The 20265-nt window shown below is 33.9% G+C and overlaps 1 protein-coding gene across 7 annotated transcripts in view; it reads right to left on the minus strand.

Moving 5' to 3' along the window:
* The window catches only part of PPP2R5C (protein phosphatase 2 regulatory subunit B'gamma), a 202231-nt gene that overhangs the window by 67834 nt on the left and 114132 nt on the right, over nucleotides 1-20265 (minus strand). For all 7 annotated transcript variants that reach the window (XM_051978353.1, XM_051978355.1, XM_051978356.1 and 4 more), the window contains one exon: nucleotides 11563-11762. In XM_051978353.1, coding sequence (XP_051834313.1) covers nucleotides 11563-11762 — 200 coding nt within the window. The remainder of the gene's footprint in view (nucleotides 1-11562; nucleotides 11763-20265) is intronic.

The raw sequence follows: 20265 nt of genomic DNA on the forward strand, positions 1-20265 counted from the left end.
TGCAAGGGCTAAGGGATAAACAATGATGACTAATACAATTTGCCTCATGGAACTGAAGTAGGGAGGATTAGACACGTACAACAAAAATATAGAAAACAGAACAAGATACTTACATATCTTATGGGATAGACAATAATGTGTACATTTTAAGATTTTAAGAGCCCATCTAATCCAGGTCCTTTTCTTTTATAAATGAAGAAACTGAGATCAGGTAAAATGAAGGAGCTGATCTCCCTTCATGTAGTGAGCTACTACTACATAGTAGTATGTTCACACTAGTTGTGTGAACAAGTTATTTAACTCTTCAGAGTCTCAGTTTCATTATGTGTAAAATGGGTATAAAACCCATCTATTTCACAGAAGTTGTTAGGATGAAATGGGCTAATGTAACATGCAAAGTGTTTTGCTAATCTTAAAGCACTATAAAAAATTAGTTTTCTATATCATTTCAATTTTAGTGACCCACATGGGCAAAAATGTTTGTAACAACCCTTTTTGTAGTGTCAAGAAACTGGAAACTGAGTGGATGCCCATCAGTTGAAGAATGGCTGAATAAGTTATGATAGATGAATGTTATGGGATATTATTGTTCTGTAAGAAACAATCAGCAGGATGATTTCAGAAAGGCCTGGAGAGACTTACATATACTGATATTAAATGAAGTGAGTTAGAACCAAGTGAACATTGTACACAGCAATAAAATTGTGTGATTATCAACTCTAATGGATGTGGTTCTTTTCAACAATAAGGTGATTCAGGCCAATTCCAATGGACTTGTAATAATAGAGAGAACCATCTGCATCCAGAAAGAAGACTGTGGAGACTGAATGTGGACCATAATATAGTATTTTCACCTTTTTGTTGTTGTTTGCTTTCTTTTTTCCCCTTTTTTCTAATTTTTTTTCCTTTTTGATCTGATTTTTCTTGTGCAGCATGATAAATGTGGAAATATGTATAGAACAATTGCACATACTTAACATATATTGGATTTCTTGTTGCCTAGGGGAGAGGGGAGGTGGAAGGGAGGGAGAAAAACCTGGGATAAAGTTTTGCAAGGGTAAATGTTGAAAACTATCTTTGCATCTTTTTTGAAGATTAAAAGCTATTATTAAAAATTTCAAAAATTAATAACCAAGACAATGCTTTGTTACAAGTTAAAAGGATAGAAAGAACAGTATGAATTAGGAAATTAGGAAAAGAAAGGGAGGAGTATTCCAAAAGGGAAAAGTATTCTCAAAGATAATCATATGAGTAGGAAGAGATTCAACAACTGAGGTTTGGATCAGACTTTACCATGGAGCACACTCATGTAAAGGAGGAGGAAGGAATGTATTCTAGAAATGGGGGATAGTGTGTGTAAATAATACATGGAGAAGGCTAATGAAACAATGAATTTGATGACTACTAATGCTAATTAATATTAACAGCTATTAATAGTTAACAGCCAGGTTTGGTTAGAAGGGAGAGTGTTCAAAGGAGAATGACAGAAGAATTTTATTGCAGAGGGCATTCATTATCACATTGAGGAGTTAGTATTTACTTTTGAGGTGATGGGGAAGATTAGGGCAATGGCATGGTTAGACCTGTAATTTAGAAACATATGTAACTGTGAAAGAGATGTATTAGAAAAGTGAAAAACTAGAAATAGTTTGATTAGGATGCTATTAAGAGTAGTCTAGGTAAGAAGTGATGAAAATCTGTAGTGGAATGATGACCACCTAAGTGAATGAAGAGATGGTTTTGATTGAGAGAATAAGCTAGAATGAACAAGACTCACTTAACATGGGGTGAGGGAGAAAAGTCAAGGACACATGTCTTCTGGGTTCCTGGGATACAATCCTTTTTTAAATGTTTTGAGTTTGAGATGCCTATGAAACATTTTGTAAATGAGAAACCAGATTTTAGGAGAGATTAGGGCTGAATTTATAAATTTAGAAGTTTATATCACTAAGAAAGAATTAAGATCCAGAGGAATTGATTTCACTGTAACAGAGACTAAAAAGGAGATGGTTTAGCACTGAATCTTGATAGAGTTCTGAACTAGCAAAGGATTCGAAAATAAGAATGGTCAGATATGGAGAAATACCAGAAGAAAGTATTATCATCAAAGCCAAGAAAGTGAGTACTCTAAGAGGAGCTGTTAAAGAAGAATGTTAGCGTGTAAGAATGTTAATAGCCACAGAAGTTTAAGGATGAAATTTAAGAAGTTGAGAACTAAGGAAATTTTGGCAAACTGCATTCTTATTTCACTTAGTTACCAGCATTTGAGAGAAATAAAAGTTTCCATAATAAACAAAACATGTCAATTTATTTAAATTCAACAGAATGAAATATGGACACAAAAAAAAGACAATGAATTTGGAATGAATCTGAATACTGACTCTGACATTTACTATGTGATTTTAGGCAAATTCCTTTTTCTCTGTGAACTTTAATTTTCTTATCTGTAAAATAAAAGAATTAGGTTAGATGATACCTAAACACTCTCCTATCATGAAAAGGTCTGGATAACTATTGAAATATGAATCATTATAGCAACTAACATTTCTCCAAGTGTGTTAAGGCTTACACCACTTTCCTAATAACACTGTAAGGGTTAATATAAATTGTGCCTTAAAATATCACCTCTGCTTACAGATGAGAAAATAGAAGTTCAGAAAAGTAACTTTGTCCAAAATCATGTAGCCATTAAATGGCAGGAAGAGAATTCAGGTCTCCTAATTTTGGGTTCTGTATATTTTTAGCTATATTAAGGCGATTGAAATTTACACTCACAGTTCAGAGATGAAACAAAAGATAACCCAACATCTTTTTTTCCCCTTCCCATATAGAGGTTAACTTAGGTAAGGCACAATTTCCCTGAGTTCAGTTTTCCCACTTATCTTCTTTGATCTGCTGAAGGAGAATAAAATGAATTATTCCTTATTTCAATGGAAAAACATTATAATTAAGGAATCTACAGGGCTTTGAATACTTCAGATAACGTCATTATATATGAAATATTGAAGAATATGCTCTGCCTTTCTAACTATGGCATGGCAACTAAAAGTAAACATCACTGGCAATTTTCCAAGCTTGGAAAGCATTTCGAGTGAAGCTGACTTAGAACTTAGAAGAGAATATTATATACATTTGGTAAACATAACGGTCATTTTGATGCCCAGGGTTCATTTGGATGGGTTTAACACATTCTTTTCCAGAAATTATTTAGATGATAAAACACTAATCTGAATAAATAAGGCAATGAGACAGGAACGCCCCTCACTTCTTTTAGGATGGATGTTGTCTGACCTCTGTTCTTGAAGAGAACCATGATATCAGGGAGGTGATGTCGTGACTTGCAAGTGAATTGGATTTATGTGAGACAGAGCTATGCAAAATAACCAGCCTCACTCTTTTCTTCTGGAGCCATCTGGGTCCAATGGCAAGATATAGATCAAAACATGGAGATGGCCTCATTTTATGATGGAATTTATTCACAAAGGAAAATTCCACTTTTTCATTTTTGAAAGGGAACAAGCTCCAACCCTATCTTCTGTTCCTTTTCTCTTTATTGTCCTCTCTCCTTAAAGTATCAGAGATGTGAGAAGGATTCATTCAGAGAATTACACAAGTTGCCATTATTTCATATTTAAGAAGAACTAAAAATCAGGTTTCAGCAGGAAAGGTTTAGAAAAAAGTCATCTACTTTTCTGTAGATGTAGATTACTGAAGCCCTCATTAATACATTCTCATAATGAACTCTACCAGGATGTCTTTTTTTTTTTTTTTTTTTTAAGGATGTAGTTAGCTTAAATGAGTAAACAAAGTTGACTCAATATCTCTGAAGTAAAAAGAAAATCTCTGAACCTAGCAAAAAGGAGGGCTATTAAATATACATTACAATCCTACTTTTTTTTTTTTATTATTAAGTTCACAGTGTTATGTATGTTGGTTTAATTTTATGAGTTGCTTGGACATTTAGATGAGGATGACTTCAGTGCTGGAGGCTGAACTTTCTTTATATTTCCAGTACTTAGCCCAGTGCGCTGATTCTAAATCACAAAGAAGCTAGCTTTTCAGGTACCAGAATATTTTCCCACACTAGGAAAATGGCACATCATAGCAGCTAATAGAGCCAATAAAGTGTTCTAACTAATATTTTTCTCACAAATATCACCTGGATATGGAAAAGAGATTTATTAAACTTTTTTTTGATGATATTCTCCATAATAGGAATTCCTTGCTATCAGAGGTGCAGCTAGACACTAAAGTTATACTTTTTTTTTTTTTTAAATGGGAATCCTGAGGGCTTTAAATTTAAATAAATTAATAAGTTTCAATGATGTTTTTTTGTTACAATGGCTTTAATTATAAATACTTTTGCTTTCTTATTTTTACATTTTTAATTTATACCCTCACATGGGTTTTGGTACAAAAATAGAATAAAAACAAGCAAAAGGTTAAAAGATTTAGACTATTTTATATCATCTCTGCTGATAAAATGATCATCCATTGACTGTGTTTATACATTACCAAATGTATTCCAATGACCAATTCTAGATCATAAATTAGCCAACTCTTCATTCATTGAATCTACTTCAAACTCATTTTACATGGTTCTCTGCACTGATAATACATTATACACCATGACCAGTGAATCAAAGTACTTTGTGTGTGTACTTTTCTCTTCATGGAAATTCCTTGGACTATAGAACCAGTTTAAAGATAAACTTGGCCAGTGTTTCTTATCATCCCATCTACTTTTAAAATTCTATGATTCTTTTGCTATGTGGAAAGGCAGTGCACTCAGTACAATTTTTGTTAATTAAAGTTCCAAGTACTCTTACAAGTATGGACTTCGAAGATTTTAAAAAGTTATAACTGTGGACTACCACACATCAAGAACCTAAGACCAAAAAACTACATGTTTATATTTATACATACATATATGTATATCTATGTATCTCTCTAATATATATATATTCTAATATATAACTAATCTCACTTCCAAAGAAGTCCAGGAAGAGCTTGGTTTAATTCTCATCAAAAAACAACAACAACAACAACAAAAATCCCATCTAGTAAGCTCTTACAATGTGTTAATCTCTGGGGATATGAAGAAAGGCAAAAACAGTTTCTGCCCTTAAGGAACCCATATTCTAATGTGGCAAAGAATTTGAAAACAACTATGTACACAACAAAGAGTGAATTGGATATAATCTCAGAAAAGAGGTATTAATATTGAGAGGGCCAGAGAAAAGTCCCTGGCAGAAGGAAGGATTGAAGCTGAGACAGGAGGTCAGGGAAGTCAACAGATGGAAACCAGAAAGAACATTCAAGATATGAGGGACAGCCTGTGAAAATGCTCAAAGTGTAGAGATGGAGTGTTATGGGCAAGGAACACCAAGAAGGCCAGTGGTGTTGATCACAGAGTACATCAAGTGTATGAAGTATGAGAAGACTGTAAGTTAGAAAAAGGAAAAGTTATGAAGGGTATTAAAAAAAAAAGCTAAATAGAGGATTTTATATTTTATTCTGGTGGTAATAGAAAGAAAAACAAAATAAGGAAAAATCTGCACTTTAGGAAAAGCCTTACCTCTTAATGCTTGAGGGAACTCTCTAAGACTATACAGTTTAGAGAAGTGCCCTGTATCAGTAGATAAGATTCCTTACCTGGGAATTCCCCATATATTAATTAAATCATAGATCTAGTCTTTACCTCCTCACAAGAATTAACTAGACACTCATTAAGCTACGTAAACACATCCAGTACAAACAAATTGTCTCCTACTACAAGAATGCCCTAGATACTAAGTTTCATCTTAAGTGGTAACTCTTAAGAATTGTTGCTCATATTGGTACTGTCCCTTTCCTGCATTCTCATGGGTGTGTGTGTATGTACGTGTGTGTTCATATATATACTCATTCACACCCCTATCTATGCCAGAGATAGGTCTCATTCTATTCTCTCTCTCCCTTTCCTCCCCTCCTACCCCTCCACCCCTGTCCATGTTCCATGTACATCAGAGTCAGGACAGAAATGAAAATGAAGTCTTAGAGATGGATCTCAAACAGGAATTTTAATAAAAACTCAACAAAATAGGGTTTGGGACTATGAAATAAAAAAAGAAAACATCTTGTTCAGCAATTCAAGATTTAGGACAATTCGGCCAAAGCAAAGCCTAAGTTGTGTCTTGGCTCCCTTTAGGGATAATGGTTATTCTGGGCAAATTAGAGGTTTTTTTTCATATTTTTATGAAAAAAAAAAAAAAAGACACTGCCATACTATGGGCCAGAACTCTGAAATAAGGATTCTTACAAGGTACTAACCCAGGGGAATTGATAAAGACAATGGTTGTTTAGCATGGTGCTTAAAAGTTCTCTAGTTCAGTACATGTACTTAGTACTTAATATAGCTCCACAAGATTCACACCTATGATAAGAGAACATATAAGCTCAGACAAACTCAGCCAGAATCAGAACTGAATGACAGAGACCACAGTGGCAGTCCTCCTGCCTCCCCAACAGAAACCAAGACACATTCAAGAGGAAGTCAAGAAGCTGGCAGAGGACAAAGGACTGGTGGCAGGAGTTCAAGCTCTGAGAACCAAGGAGAGAGAGAGGCCTCTAAAAAAGGTAATCAGGCCCCAGGAAAGGAGACAAGACTTTGAAGGAAACAGTAAAGGATTTGGACTTTAACCCCTCGCTACTTGTGTGGTAATTACAGAACTGAAACAAAGGCTGCTCAAGAAAACTGAAACAGAGAACATTACATTGCCAAATACAACTGATCTACTAAAAGATTATCTGCTAAAGTGATTAATAGTCAATAGTGTATTAGTCTGAAGTTGCTCTCAAAGTTTAAATATTAAAAAAATTATAATGAATATATATATATATATATATTTTTTTTGCTGAGGCAATTGGGGTTGAGTGATTTGCCCAGGATCACAAAGCTAGGAAGGGTCAAATGTCTGAGACCAGATTTGAACCCAGGTCCTCTTGACTTCAAGGCTGGTACTCTATCTACTGCACCATCTAGCTGCCCTATAATGAATAATTTTTACTAATTTCTTTACTAATTCAAACCAAACTTTTCTTTCTTTTTCTTTTTTTAAAACCTTTTATTTTCAAAACATATGCATGGATAATTTTCCAACATTAACCCTTGCAAAATCTTGTGTTCTAATTTTTCTTCTCTTCCCCCCATCTCCACCCCTAGATGGCAAGTAATCTAATATGTTGTTAAACATGGTAAAAATATATGTTAAATCCAATATATACATATATATCTATACAATTATCTTGCTTCACAAGAAAAACCAAATAAAAAAGGAAAACAAATGAGAAGCAAAATAAAGTGCAAGCAAACCACAAAAAAAGTCACATTTATTAAAATCAAATCATCATATAATATTGTTGTTGCCATGTACAATGATCTCCTGGTTCTGATCATTTCATTTGGCATTAGTTCATGTAAGTCTCTCCACACCTCTCTGAAATCTGTTTCTTATAGAACAATAATATTCCATAACTTTTATATACCATAACTTATTCAGCCATTCTCCAACTGATGGGCATCCACTCAATTTCCACTTTCTTGCCACTACAAAAAGGGCTGCTAAAAACATTTTTTTGCACATGTGGGTCCCTTTCCCTCCTTTATGATTTCTTTGGGATACAGACCCAGTAAAAACACTGTCAGATCAAAGGATATGCATAGTTTGATAGCCCTTTGGACATAGTTCCATATTAGTCTCCAGAATGGTTGGATCAGTTCATAACTCCAATATTGCATTAGTGTCCCAATTTTCCCACATCCCCTCTAACAATCGTCATTATCTTTTCCTGTCTTCTTAGTAAATTTGAGAGGTTGTAGTGGTACCTCAGAGTTGTCTTAATTTGCATTTGACTAGAAATTGTCAAACCAAATTTTTCAAATGAGTTAATCAGTTCTTGTGTTATTTTGTTCCTATGAGGCAGTGAAAAGAGCACTGAAGTTGGAGTCAGAAGTGTCTGGGTTTCCAGGTTTAAGCTTCAGTTTTTTTATTTGAAAAATAAAAAGCCTAAACTACATGATCTCTGAAGGGCCCTCTGGCTCTATAATCATATGATCCCAGTATTTGATTTCCAATGTTTGAGGGAAGTTGTCAACTTGGTCTTTAGTTATAATGGTTGCTAAACAATGGCAGAGAGTAAGCGAACAGTAACTGGGGGCCCATTTAATATCTGAGACAGCCCTGATTATAAAATATAAAAGAGATGAGGAAAGAAACTTCTTTAAACAAAGTTTTGATTTCAGAGTAAAATTGATTTTGAAATGCAATACATACTTTTTGTTATTAGTATTTACTAAGAATAATCAAATGAATAGTAAAGATTTGGAAATGGACATTAGAAATATATTGAATAGTAATATTTGTCAATCATATGAATACCCCAGGATTTTCTTATTCTAAAGCTTAATAGACAACTGTAGCTAATATAGGAAAACAAATATCAAAATAACTAAGGCCTCTGAAAAGATTTAAATATTTTCATGGACAATATATCTATTTAAAGAACAAACATTTAAGTATCATCCCCTCCTTTCTCTCCCCTCCCCCCCACCCTCTGAGAGTGGCAGTGCTGGATTCCAGTTAAGAATATTAAGGCTAAAACAAACTTAAGAGATCAACAAATTCAACCTCTTTTCCACCTCCCTTATTTAACAAAAGGAGATACTCTGGTTGAAGATAAATATATTTTAAAGCTATGAAACTATATAATCAGGTAGGGGCTCAGCTTGGGCTTTCAGATCCGTTTCCTCATTAGCTCATGACTGCAAGCAAGTTACCACCTTTCTAAGCATGATGTTTCTCAACTGTAGAATGGGAGTAATGATTTTTTCACTATTTATAAGGCTATTGTTGGAAAAGTGTTCTGTGAATCATAAAGCACTATATAAATATAAGCAAAATTACTAATAAAGCCCTATTGTATTCCTGGGCTTAAATCTAATTCAGTGAACATTTACAAAATATACAGTATTATAAGATACCACTGTATCTTGGAGCCATGAAGACAAAAATGAAATAGTTTCTGCTTTTTGAGGAACCTGCATTTAACCTCATAACAACAATGATAATAGCTAACATTTATATTTTACCATAAGGTTTGCAAAGAGCTTTATATATGTTACCCCATTTGATACTTATAATAGCCCTGTGAAGTAGATGCTATTATTATCTCTATTTTACAGATGAGGAAACTAAGGATTTGAGATGAAATGATTTACTCAAAGTCACACAGATAAGTAAAGGTCTTAGACAGCTTCAAACCAAGTTCAAATTTCAAGTCCCAGTACTGCATCTGCTATGTCAGCTAGTTGCCTTATAATTACAGATAAATTACAGGTATTTTGAAGAAGGAAAAAAAAAAAAGAGTAACAACTGGGAAAAAAAAGGAAATGATACCTCAGAAGAATACAGAAGGAAGATAAGAATAATGGGAAAGGAGTGCCAACGGCGTAGGAGACAGTCTATATAAGAAGGCACAGATATGGATGACTAATGTTGAGTTCAGGGGGCAACTTTTAATTTGGCTGGAACACAGAGAATATGAAGGGGAGTCATACAAAGTAAGTTTGGAATGGGACACAGAAGCCAGGCTGTGGAAACCTGTAAATGCCAGGCCATAAAGGATGAGGAAAAAAGGAAGGCATCTAAGATTTTTGATTTATAAAATAATAACATTATTGTAAAGACTAATGTTAATAACTAAAATGCTAATAACAATAATAATAAAGATTAGTTTTAAAATACTTAAAGGAAACAACTTTTAAAAGACTTAAGATAACTGTGGTTAATGCAATGACTAATTATGATTCTAGAGGACATATATGATGGACTCAAGGTGCAAAATGAGACATATGTTTCTGGAAATGGTCTATCTGGAATTTGTTTTGTTTGACTTTCTATATGTTATAGTAAAATTATGTTATTTTCTAAAACTTTCAGTCAGTTGTGTGAAGATATATAGTTCTGTTATAGAAAACTATAAAAATTTGTGCATTCCCTTTTCATGAGATCCACAGCTATTCTAAAAAGAGGCCTTCTAATACAGAAAGTAAACAACATAAAAACAAATGCAGTCTAGGGAATTGACTAAAGTATCTACTGAGAAGAGAAAATGAGCTACATGGTATGTTGGGTTTATCCTAGATGACTTCTGACACAAAACCCCAACTTTCTGTTGGGGGGGGTTAATATGGCTGTCAATCATTGATCACTATTATTTCTGAAGAATAAAATTTGCAGAACACCTATGGTGAAAACACAAGACAGATGTAAACTGGCTGTAACATTATCAAAAATCACATATACAAAAGATGGCAAAAAGAAATGATTCAAGAATATATGGCTGGGAAAGAGGAAGAATAGTCAGGTGTTGAGAAAGAAGGACAAAAGAGATACAACCTGAAAGATGCATATTAAGAGTTATAAGGCTAGATGAAGATCTCTAGAATGTTGGATATAGATACCTTATGAAGGATTTGTGGGAGAAAATGGACAAGAATTGCATCAGAAGAGAAGATACAAAAGACTTGCAATTTTCACTAATGAATATAGTATTCACATTGATAAGGGCCCTGTAATAACTATTCTTATTATCAATAAGGAAAATGCCAATTGTAGAAGATAAAAACTGTTAGAATTCTTACAAGGTGCTAAGTAAGTGGAATTGAGGAGACAGTGGTTAAATCTAGTTTAGGATTGATTTAATCCTACAATAAATAATGGTTTCCTAGTGATATAATGATTGATGTATACTTAGTGTAGAACATATAAGCAAGAAACTCTCAGGGCCAGACACAAGCCCACTAGAAACTCTGAGCCTCAGCTAGGATTCAGTTGAGGAGATTCATAAGCCAGAGAAGGCAGACCTCTCAGAACCAAAGAGAGAGATAGGCCTCCACAAAGCTAACTGGGCTGCAGGAAAGGAGACAAGACTTGGAAAGAGACAATAAAGGATTTGGACTTTTAATACCTGGCTGCACTTGTGATTACATTGAACTGAAATGAAGGCTGCTCCCAGAAGCCCCCCAAGAAACCTGCTCCCAGAGAACATTATAAAAAATAGTTATGAGAAATTACCAATTTTTAGTTTTATGAATATAGCTATATACATTAAAGTTTGGACAACACAATTATAAGAGAAGAGAGCTATGGTGAAAGCAAGTAGTCAGAAAGGTATAGACCTGATATAGAAACCCAAATAAGGAGACTGAAATAACAACATAAACACACATTTACTTTGATCCATGGTGGTTGCTCTACTCAGGGGAGGAAGCTGGGATTAACGTCCATGCCCTGAGCATGGTGATTAAGATATACAATAAATAGTAATACATTACACAAAATCAAGATATATAACATACTGCATACAACTATGACAAATGTCTACATCCTTCCAAGTGTAAACAGAAAAGACAGATTATGGCAAAAGAAGTCTATATGTTGTCTTATCCCACCCTGAAATATCTGAATCTATTGCCTAACTAAAGTAAGAGAAACCATAATTAAAAATGGAATAACTTACCATATGTACTACTTCGGGGTAAATGGGCTCTGTGATCACATTTCGATTGTGTGTGATATATTCTACCATTTCACTTAAAGCAGCTCGTTTTACTTCCTTCCACTTTAGATCACTTAGTGGATCAGAAACAAAATCAAAGAGGACACAACATTGACGCAACTTCTGGATAAAAAGCTTCTCTTGATCAGCAGGAGGTACATCTGAAAGGCAGAAAAGAAGAAAAAATCAGATTGTAATAGTCCATTCTAAAAACCACCTCAATTATAACATATGGGAGTCGAGAACTAGAGAGAAGAGGAGAGTCATTTGAGATGAGTTAAAAAATGAGAGTGGGTGGCATTAATATGAAGATATCCAAAATGTACACTGGTTCTATCTGGCTTAGTTACCATCCAGTAACAGAGTAAATAAAAGCCATCATGACAGAGCATGTGGCTGTTCAATTTTCCTTGAAGAATAGATATATTCTCTTCATGTGGTTTCCCTTTCATTATACATTTAGTTCAATGCCTCTACATTCTGCACATTACTGGTTATTTAAATCACAAATGAACAGAGATAAGTATCTTCAATACTTGATAACTTGGGGGGAGAAAAAGAATAACACATCTTAGCCTGAGATTTAGAGTAGAAGACACTCGCATGGCCTGTCACATGAAGATGGTCAGTGTGAAGCAATGAAGAGAAAAATGGCCCTACATAGTAGGGATGACCTGGATTCTAGTCTTGCCTCTGACACATTCTGGTTGTGTGATTTGGGAGAAAATCATTCATCTCTGAGTGCTCCATAGATTCTCGGGAAGTTGTAGAAAGATTGCACATCTGCATTTGGAATCATTTGATGTGTCTTTAAGCAAACAGAACTTGTGCCAAGTTCTATGCTAGGCACTGAGAGGGTAAAAAGATAAACAAATTATACACTCTGTCCTAATGGAGCTAACATCCTATTGGGGAAGACAATTACACTCAGGTATACCCTGGACCAGACCAATTAGTTCATTGTCATTGAGGAAATTCTCTCAGTCAAAGCTGATTTGCACAAAAGGAATATATACAAGATAAATACAAGGCAGTTTTGGTTTTTGGGGGAGGCAGGCAGGCACTAAACTGGGTAGGTAGCAATCAAGAGAGTCTCTCTATGTAAGCTGGAGCTCTAGCGTAGTCTCAAAGGAAAGAAAAGATTGTAAGAGGTGTGAGAGTGCATTCCAGACATAGGAGAGAGCAAAGTGCAAAGGAAAAGACATCAGAAATGGCTTCTAAAATCTTCACTGGTAGATTTATAATTAATGCTGCCACAGAGATCACAGAATTTAGAGTGGGAAGATACCTCACTTAGTCTAAACCTCTCATTTTATAGATATGGAAACTGAGGCCCAGAGAGAGAAGTGAATAAAGTTATAATAGTGAATAGAACCAGGAACTAAATTTATGTCTACTCTGATTCTTAATCCAGGACTCTATATCAAACTACCTTCAGGATAAAATTGGAACTGCTTATTCTGGCATTCAAGGATCTCCCATTACCTGCTTTTAACCCATTATCTAACTTTTCCAGTTTTACTTCAATCCATGATCAAATTACTTAATCTCAGATCTAGAAGGAAACTCAAATCCATCTCATCTTGCCCATATCTGACAAGTGGTCATGTAGCCTTCCTCTATAGGCACTACTATCCTTTGAGTCTCCAAGGTTCATTATCCTCAATTTCTCCTTTTCCCTTACTCTATACAGCCAATAGTCAAAATCTTGCTGTTCTTGCATCCAAAATGTTTATTCAAACAGCTGCCACTCATCATTTCTTACCTGTATTATTTCAATTCAATTCAATTCAGACTGAGCATGGCTCAAGCCTCTTATTTCTTCAACCCATTCTACATACCACTGACGAAGTGATGTTTCTTAAATATATCATTTATAGGATGACTCTAATCAATCAACTCTAGTAATTCCCTATCATCTTTACAATAAAATGTAAACTTCTCTATTTAGATTTCAAAACCTTTCACGAACTGACCCAGACCTGCCTCAGATCTGCCTTTCCAGCCTCATAGAACACAACCTTCCCCTTCTCCTCTTACACTATGCAATTACACAATCCAGTCATCTCTTATCCTTTACACAGAAATGAAATTCTATCTCTATGCTATTACACTATTTCGCCTGTCTCAATGCACTCCTCCCTGACCATTGTCCCATATTATTCTATAAATACATATTTGTGTGTGTGTGTGTATACACACACATATATACACACACACACACACACATATATATATATATATATATACACGTTTATGTACTTGTCTTTTCCATTAGAATATAAATTTCTTACAAGTAAGACTGGTTTCATTCACTGTATCTTTAGCAGCTAGGAAATTAGCAATGGGCACTTTAATAATTAGTTTTACATAGAACTTTAAAGTTCACAAAGCACATTACAATTATTATCCCTATCTGATCCTTCTAATAACCCTATGAGATAGTTGCTACTATTATCCCCACTTAAAGATAAGGAAACGGAGGCACACAGGTGTTAAGTGATTTGCCCAGAATAACATAGGTAATAAAGGCTTGGGATGGGATTTGAACTTAAGTCTACTTGATTCAAGGTCCAGCACTCTAATTCATCACACCATATTTACCCATTAATTGAGTGATTTTTTTTTTTAAACTTTTGGTGATGAGAAATCCTATCTTTCTAGAGTAGTAGCATGATACAATAAAAGGCACATGGGATTTAAGAGCATGGAAAATATAAGTTCAAATCCCATTTCAGATACTTACTCCTTTGTGACACTGGGCAAGTCAAATCTCACTAACCTTCAGTTGTCCCATGTGTGTAAGTGAATGTTACAATAGTATTTATTACGCAGAACTGTTGTGAGGATCAAATAAGCATGTGTAAGGCTTGTTCCAAACTTTAAAGCACTATATAGAATGGAGCTGCAGCTGAATAATACTACTTGCTAATCATGGGCAACATGTGCAATTAGACAAGGCCACATGTTGGTTTTGTTGAACTTTAAAAAAAAACAACTTATAAGGCAAAACTTTGTGACAAGCTGAAGTAAATTTAGTAAGTGGAAAGGAATGAAGGTACATACAGAAATAATAGGTGTGAAAGCAAAAGAATTATTATTATTTTTTTAAAAGCTGATTGGATTAGAGCAAATGTTCTTAACCTGGGGTTCCTGGACTCATTTTAATAATTGATTTCCTTTAATTCCATCTAGTTTTTAAACTTCATCAGACTGCCAAAGGGGTCTGTGATACAAAAAAAGTTAAGTACTTTTAGCCTACAACTGTAGATTTCATTCTTTTCTTTATTTTGTAAATTGGGACATGTACCTTTATTGTGGCATTTTTTCAGTTCACCATTTCCTAAAAATCCTTGACAGTGGGTTAGTAATCATACCTGCTAATTCTTTCATTACATACTTTGTCTAATTTGGGTAACTTGGGCTCAAAAGCACTAAGGATGCTCTTTCATTATCTTCTTATCCTGGGCAACTACTCCCTATTAGCCATATTTGTTCTATCTTTTTCAATCTAGAAACTCTTTTCTTTGGCAGAGAACAGCTGGTGCTCCTCTCAGTCTGTAAGTACCATTTACTTCATATCTCCAGGGCAGTGGTCCAATCCTTTCTTTGATTTTCCTCTTTTGTCCAATATAGCTAAACAAAACAAACAAACAAAAGCTCAGCTATTCCTCAGCTTATTTCATCAGATTCTGATCTTATGACCTGGTCTTTACCTTGATTGACTATCCTTTAGATGTGCTCAGATTTGTTAATGCTCTTAAATTGGGGCATCTCAATGCTTTTCTTACCATGATGCATCTATTTTTGAGTCAATAACTGTTGAAAATAGAAAAAGTACATTTAGAAATAAACGTGATTTTTCATTGTACTACCACTGCCTTGTCTCATTATAGAAACTCTTAGTTTCATTCTATTTCATTGCTGCTTGAACTACCATTATGATACAAATATAAAAAACCCTGTTAAATACTGATTGTTTATGATGTAAGTGCTTTGGGAGATAACAAAATATATAAGCATGGAACTTTCTATCAAGCCACTTGGGATTTATTTAGGGAAGACAGGATAATATGTATGTATGTATGTATGTATGTATGTATGTATGTATATATATATGTATTCAAGAATTAAATTGTGTAATGGATTATATAGATGCATGGGGGAATATATGTTCTGCAGTAATTAGAATAAGTATGCTAGTATTACACATTACTGCTTAAAAACCTCTAACTCTTGGCAGCCTTCGTAAGTCCTTTGTCTAATATTAAGTCTGCTTCCATCCTCTCTTCTCAGACTTTTCACAATACACTCCTTAACTATATTTCATGTCCCAACCAAATGGATGATTTGCTTTCCCTTGAATAGATAACTCAATTTCCTAGAATCACAAGACCTGGAAGAAAACAAAAAGGTTATTTCCTCTAACCTGTCCATGAAGCATGAATCCCTTCCTATATATAACATTTTCAACATATGGTGTGATCCATCCCTCTTTAAAGATTTACTGAAGCAGAAAATTCATTTCTTCTTGAGGCAGTCTACTACGTTTCTGGATAGTTTTAATTATTGGAAAGTTTTATATACATTGAGATGAAATCAGCTTTTCTATAACTTCTACTCCATTAGTTGTCCTAGTCATTCCTTCTGCAGTCAAGGAGATTAAATTTAATGTCTCTTTAATATGATAACCAATCTCAAATAAGTGAAGAATGTAATCGTATTTCTCCTAAGTCTTCTATCTGTGCTAAAAAGTCCTAGTGTCTTCAGCAAATCTCCTTACTGTACAGACTTGAGTTAAAGACTTTGGATTTAATTTTGACCATTAAGAAGAAATGATTGGTTAATAACAGCAACAATGATTTTTAAAAGTACACATATTTAAATGGTACTTTACAATTAACAAAACATTTTTATAGTTGATATTTACAAAGTACTTTATAATTTACAAAGTTACAAATATTATGTGAATAAATCTGGTCAAAAGTAATGAAATGTTAATATGCCACAAGAAATGAAGAATATAAAGAATTCAGAGAAAGTTGGAAAGACACTGAATGTCATGACAACCTTACAATAGACATTTTCACTTAACAGATAGAGAAAATGATGTTGCTAAGAGATATGACTTGCCTAAAGACAAAGTTATTAAAAGTGAAAACAAGATTTGAAACCAGGTTTCCTATAGCTATACATCCATTTTTTTTCACTTCAATTCACAGAACAAATGAATCCTTGAAACAAAGCGTCAATGTTATCTTAGAATTTATAAAATACAAGGGAGAAAATGTTGGCATAGTTGGAGAAATACTGACATAATTTAGGAAAGTCCTAATTTACAAAGTTTGTAGAAATGATAGAAAGACAGACATAATCTTATGACTAAAAACAAAGGTAAATGGGACCATGCGGAGATTTGGACATCAAGTTGCAGAAGTCACATGATCTCTGGGCCTAGAGATCTCTTAAAAAGTCAGATCCTATGTCAGTGACTGGAAGTGATAGGAAGTGACCCACAGGAAGCAGACAACATTGGTGACCATTGGTCAAGGATGGTTACTTCCTTTTAGTCTATCCAATGAAAAGGCTTGGGTCTTTTGCTATTTAAATCCTGACATGGGGGGGGGGGAGCTAGGATGGCTCCCCAATGTGCTTGGGCCTCTCCCTGCAGGGACTAAATAAATGCTTTCCCTTTGTACCTGAAGATGTCTCTGATTAGTTAATTTGGGAAAGGAGATCTAGCATTTATTCCTCACAAGAGGAATACTAACTCAATAGAGAGTAATCTCTAAAAAACAAAATTCTGATAATTGGACTGAATGATCTAGATGGCAATGAAAAAGGTAAAATGTACAGACTTTGTATTGAAATTTTAGACAAATTTAGAGTTTAAAAGGAGATGGACAAGTCACTCAAAAAACTCCAACAGTATTAAGTAACTAGGCTCAAGATCACTAAGCAAAAGGTGAAAGAAAGGAATGTAATTAAAGATAAATAAAAGAGAGTAATCAGCTGCAAAATGGGTCCAACTAATAAAAGATGTAAAGGAAAAATCTTAGAAATTAAATTTGAAGCAAAAGAATAAAAAAGGGATCGGTCTAATGTTTAGAGGTAGCTGAGATCATTAAAATAAAGACTATAACTCTTTAATTCCAATTAGTCTTGACCTTCAAGGAGAAAGCTAAAATAAACATAATTAGATAGGGGCTACAGAACAGAAACCAAATTTCTGAAAAGTTCCAGACCAAATTAGTAAATAGTTAATTTGTCAAAAGTGTTAATACATGCAAAGCATTTTGCAAATCTGCTACAGAGCTTGTTAGCTATTTTTAAGTACTAATAGCTCTTTTAATGCTTCATCATAACACAAGGGTATCTGAGCTCTCAAGTCTTGAGACTATTAATGGACTCATCATCTAAGGAAGGAATGGCCTGGCTATATTTGGAAAGGCTCATCAATAAAAATCTGGCTACCAGATAACAATTTTTTTTTTTTTTTAAACCATAGCAACTCAATGACTTTAATTCTGTGACTTGTATTGAGGATGGGCTAGAGTAAACAACAATACCTTATATTAAAGTCACAGTTTTTCCAGTGCAAAATCATTTAGGGAAAGGGGGTTGAAATTTGGTTGAACATTTTTTTTGAACATATAATTCAAGACTGAATCCCTTTTAATATCTAGTATAAGGATTCATTAAAACATGGTTCTCATTCTTAAGGAATTTATAATTTATATTGACATTAGGAGGATGAAAGATGTTTACATTTAATTACTGAACAAAAATGGATGAAAATTAAGATTTAACTTAAAAGAAAATTGAAAGAGGAGACATTAGGAGAGGATTCACAGGAGAAGAGGCATTTAGGTGGTTTTCCTAACTTTTAATAATGGGAATTACAGTTGGGGGGATAGTGGTGGTGGTGGTGGTAGTTGTGATTGTTATATTGAAAAACAAAATACCTCAACTAAGAAAAAGAAATAAATGATTGCTTACTCAGAACTTTCAAAAGTACTATCCATAACCTATAGGACAATGCTGAAATTCCTTGGCCTAGAATTTGAAGATACCTTCTCTTCCCAAACTGGCACCAATTTAGATTTCTATCTTTATCCCTTTTCAACTCCTTGCAAATTCTCCATCCCAACTGGTAAATTAAAAGTTCTCATTTTTGTAACACATCTTATATGTTCCTACTTCCCTAATTTTGCTCACATCATTTTCTGCTACTCCCACCTAACTATGTGAAATGCTCTTTCATTGGTTTTTCTTCATTTCCAAATCCTATATATAATTCAAAGCCACTCAAGGTGATATCTTTTAACACCTTCACTGCTGATCCTGTTAGAAACACAATCTTTTTTGAATTCCTATACTATATAGTACCATAGTATTCATGAATGAACCTGAGTCACCAAAAAGAAATTCAAATGTTTGCATAACATCCCATTTTTATATATCTCTTAAAACAGGAATTTTAAAACTTTTTTTTGTTTTCAACATTTTTATAAGATTTTGATTTCTACTTTTTTCTTCTTCTCTCCCACAATGTCAAGCAAACTAATATAGATTACACATGTACAATGACATTAAACGTATTTCCACATAAGTCATGTTATGAAAGAAATCATGGTGTTATTCAGAACAAAAGGGAAAAACCATGAGAAAGGAAAAAAAGTGAAGATAGTATGCTTCAATTTGCACATTTCCACAGTTCTTTCTCAGAATGTGGATAGCATTTTTCATCATGAGACTTTTGGAACTGTTTTAGATCATTTATATTGTTGAGAAGAGCTAAGTCTATCAAAGTTGATCATTACACAATGTTTGCATTACTTAAGGAGGCAAAGAAGTGTGTTTTTCAGAAAGATTTTTGTCCCAAAAGGTTAAACTAAAAAAAAAAAAAAGTTTCAAAGTTTAAAGCCCCAGTTCTGGAAAACTTGATTCTTACGAAGGATTCAGTTTTCAAGGATTCTGTATAAACATGATTTTACTTAACCATTATAACCCATATTAATATTTTTAGGGCCTAGTTTCTATATTCCATTTATTATGTGTAACATTTTTCTTCTCGTTTTATAATCAAACATCCAAGAAATAAAACAGAAAAAAAGTGACAAAATGAAGCAGTTTACAAATATTTCTGCCTCCATTAGTGAGCATTAACTTTTATTTCTTATATTATACTACTCTATATCAGAACTTTACTCATATGTAGTTTCATACTACTGATTATACAAGTATGTGTACCAAATAAAAAGACCAATAACTAAACCAAGAACTTGATACTGTTGGTTGCAATCTAGTCTAATATTTGACATTCCCAGCTGCTTGACTCATAAGTAATAAACTACTACATTAGAGATGATGACTCAAACCATGCAATTAATTACTACTTGGTAACTGAAATAGTATTAAAAATATATATTTAGTAGGCATTTTTCCCCATTTACTCCCACTGTAAGACTAGCTTATTTAAAATTAAGCAGACTGTTGAGATCATAGAATCAGACTTAGAGCTGGAAAGGATCTCTTTGTTCCAGAACAGATTAATCAACAGTCTTAAGAACAATAGGAAAGTATCAAATAAACAAGACACTCACTTGTAGATCATCACTGTTGTCATTGACAATATTTTCTTTAACCCTAGAAAGTGGTTCA

The sequence above is a fragment of the Antechinus flavipes genome, chromosome 2 (assembly GCF_016432865.1).
Source record: "Antechinus flavipes isolate AdamAnt ecotype Samford, QLD, Australia chromosome 2, AdamAnt_v2, whole genome shotgun sequence".
Lineage (NCBI taxonomy): Eukaryota > Metazoa > Chordata > Mammalia > Dasyuromorphia > Dasyuridae > Antechinus > Antechinus flavipes.